We start from the raw sequence: 2,197 nt of genomic DNA on the forward strand, positions 1-2,197 counted from the left end.
TTAACGCTTCGACAGTATTCCCATTCACACGCGCCGATGTTTCGCGAGGTTCCCGTCCTCGCTAGGACTGAAAGGAGACTTGTGTGCCTTTTCGTTATGCACCGCCGTGTCGGTGATCTTCTTTGCGGCGTTGGCGGCTCTTTGCCTCGCCTTTACGCCTTCGTGGTGGGTGCTCCCCGATGTCAGCATCTTGGGTCAGTGCACCGTTGGCGGGTGCCGCATGTTAGTGAAATCAGTTTCCGCAGTCGAATTGAGCGCGTTTCTGACTATCATGGTGTGCGCTAGCTACTGGATCCGCGTATCGGCTACTGGTAGGTAGGAGAGAGTGAAAGGAGAGAGTGAAAGGAGAGAGTGAAAGGAGAGAGTGAAAGGAGAGAGTGAAAGGAGAGAGTGGATGGAGAACTTTTACAAGAGGGTTGTGCATTCCTAAGAGGGTTGTGGTCGAGGATCGGACGCCTTGTCCAGAACCTACTTCCCAACCTGCATCCGGGCCAATCGCCATCGGGATTGAAGGCGCCATCGCCTGCGACCCATTCTTCGAGGGAAGTCGACGGTGCTGAGCAACAAAGTCGCTTAAGGAAGTCCCACGACTGCCGGACCGTCCAGCTCACCATCCTCAGCAAGGTTTGCCTAGCAAAATCAACTCGATCTGGCTCGTCAGCAGCCTTCTTGAAATCCATGTACTTGGCGGCGCCTTCGAATTGGTCACGGTCGGATGAACCGGCCACCCTGGGTGAACACCCGGAACAGTAATAAGGCAAATAGTTGATGCCGTTGTGACACCCCGTTTGTTTTTATGCACAACCGCCCGGAATGTCACAACGGCATCAACTCTCAGTGGGAGAAACGCGTCAGTTGGAGATCCGAGCTGAAACAGATTAACTGCAGCCAGTTCGAGCTGAAAACTGTACAGCCCAAAGATGTTTACTACTTTACCGTTCAGTGTTCTGTCATTAATGTAAAACGGGTTTCATCTCTGAGCGGGTCGGCCGTAAATTTGATGGACTGTGGCCGTCATCGCGCATACTTGGACACGGCACAGCCTGCATCAATTTTTACTTGCTCCCAGAAGGCCTTTTGTCGAGCCGAGGCGTCCTTCGCGTCTTTCGCGATGAGGCAGTAGGGGACAGTAGCAAGGCGCAGCCTGGATCTTCCGGTACTGCCATCGCCTTCTAACACAACGTAGGTTTGTGCGTAGCTGCCGATGTAGTAATCCCTCTTGACAGGGGGCCTGTGTTCTTTCGAGCTGGAGATTAGCTGGGTGGCATCCGCCTCGAGCCCGTGGATGACGCTTAACGAGAAACGGTGGGACTTTATTAGGTCGCCGAGGTTAGCGACGCGCCAGACTCCAAGGTAATTAGGCATGGTCATATAAATGATGTCCTTTGCCCTGTCACCGCTAGACCTAATAGATTCACCACGCGGCATAAACGTTGCCTCCCACGGGTACTCGTCACACTTCACGCCTTGCTTCTTGGCTTCAGTCTGGATGCGCCCCTTGGCGTGTTCGATCTCCTGAGGCCAGACGAACCGCATATCATTCCCTGTCGGCCACTGTCCCCTTGGTGTGAATGCTCCGCCGCCTGCTACCCATTCCTTGAGGGGGAGTCGGAGGTCCTCAGGCACGAAACCACGCCAGGGTATGCCACGCCAGCCATACCCGTCTTTCATTGCGGTGTTGATCACACTGTTCCACGCGGGCAGGCTCACGACCGGACCTGATTCGCACCGAGAGCACACGTAACCTCTCGTATTCGCCACGGCGGCGGACGCCGCGATCAGCCGGCCCTCGGCGTCCGCCCAAAGCATAGGCCGACAGACCCCCTTCCAGAAGAGTGACTTGTAGTCGCCAGAGGGCTCAAGCGTTTTGTACGACTCCAACAGAGCGTCGCGCAACTGGCACATGCTCCCCACCGACGTCTTCAACGGAGCGATTAACGGACCCTCCAGCTCACCGTCCTCAGCCAACATCAGCAAGGTATGCCTAGCCCAATTAACTCGATCTGGCTCGACATCAGCTTCGTAGAAATCCTTGTACTTGGTGGCGCCTTCAAAGTCCACTCTCACGGTCGGATGAACATCGTGACTCAACAACTGGATCTGCTCGGTGCTGAACAACGTACTTTGCTTCTCCATCAACTGGTCAACCGTCTGCAGGGCCACGGCCAGAAACAAGCGTGGCGTAATACTGTCACTG

At 55.1% G+C, this 2,197-nt stretch overlaps 1 protein-coding gene across 1 annotated transcript; it reads right to left on the bottom strand.

Annotated features, from left to right (window-relative positions):
- Window positions 1-1,014: 1,014 nt before the first annotated feature.
- GNI_174950 (hypothetical protein) lies at window positions 1,015-2,136 on the bottom strand (the record flags this gene model as incomplete). The annotated part of the gene is made up of 1 exon (XM_011135087.1): window positions 1,015-2,136. The coding sequence occupies one exon, from the start codon at window positions 2,134-2,136 to the stop codon at window positions 1,015-1,017; it is 1,122 nt and encodes a 373-aa protein (XP_011133389.1).
- Window positions 2,137-2,197: the final 61 nt, after the last annotated feature.

This window comes from Gregarina niphandrodes, assembly GCF_000223845.1.
Source record: "Gregarina niphandrodes unplaced genomic scaffold scaffold00061, whole genome shotgun sequence".
In the NCBI taxonomy this organism is placed as follows: domain Eukaryota; phylum Apicomplexa; class Conoidasida; order Eugregarinorida; family Gregarinidae; genus Gregarina; species Gregarina niphandrodes.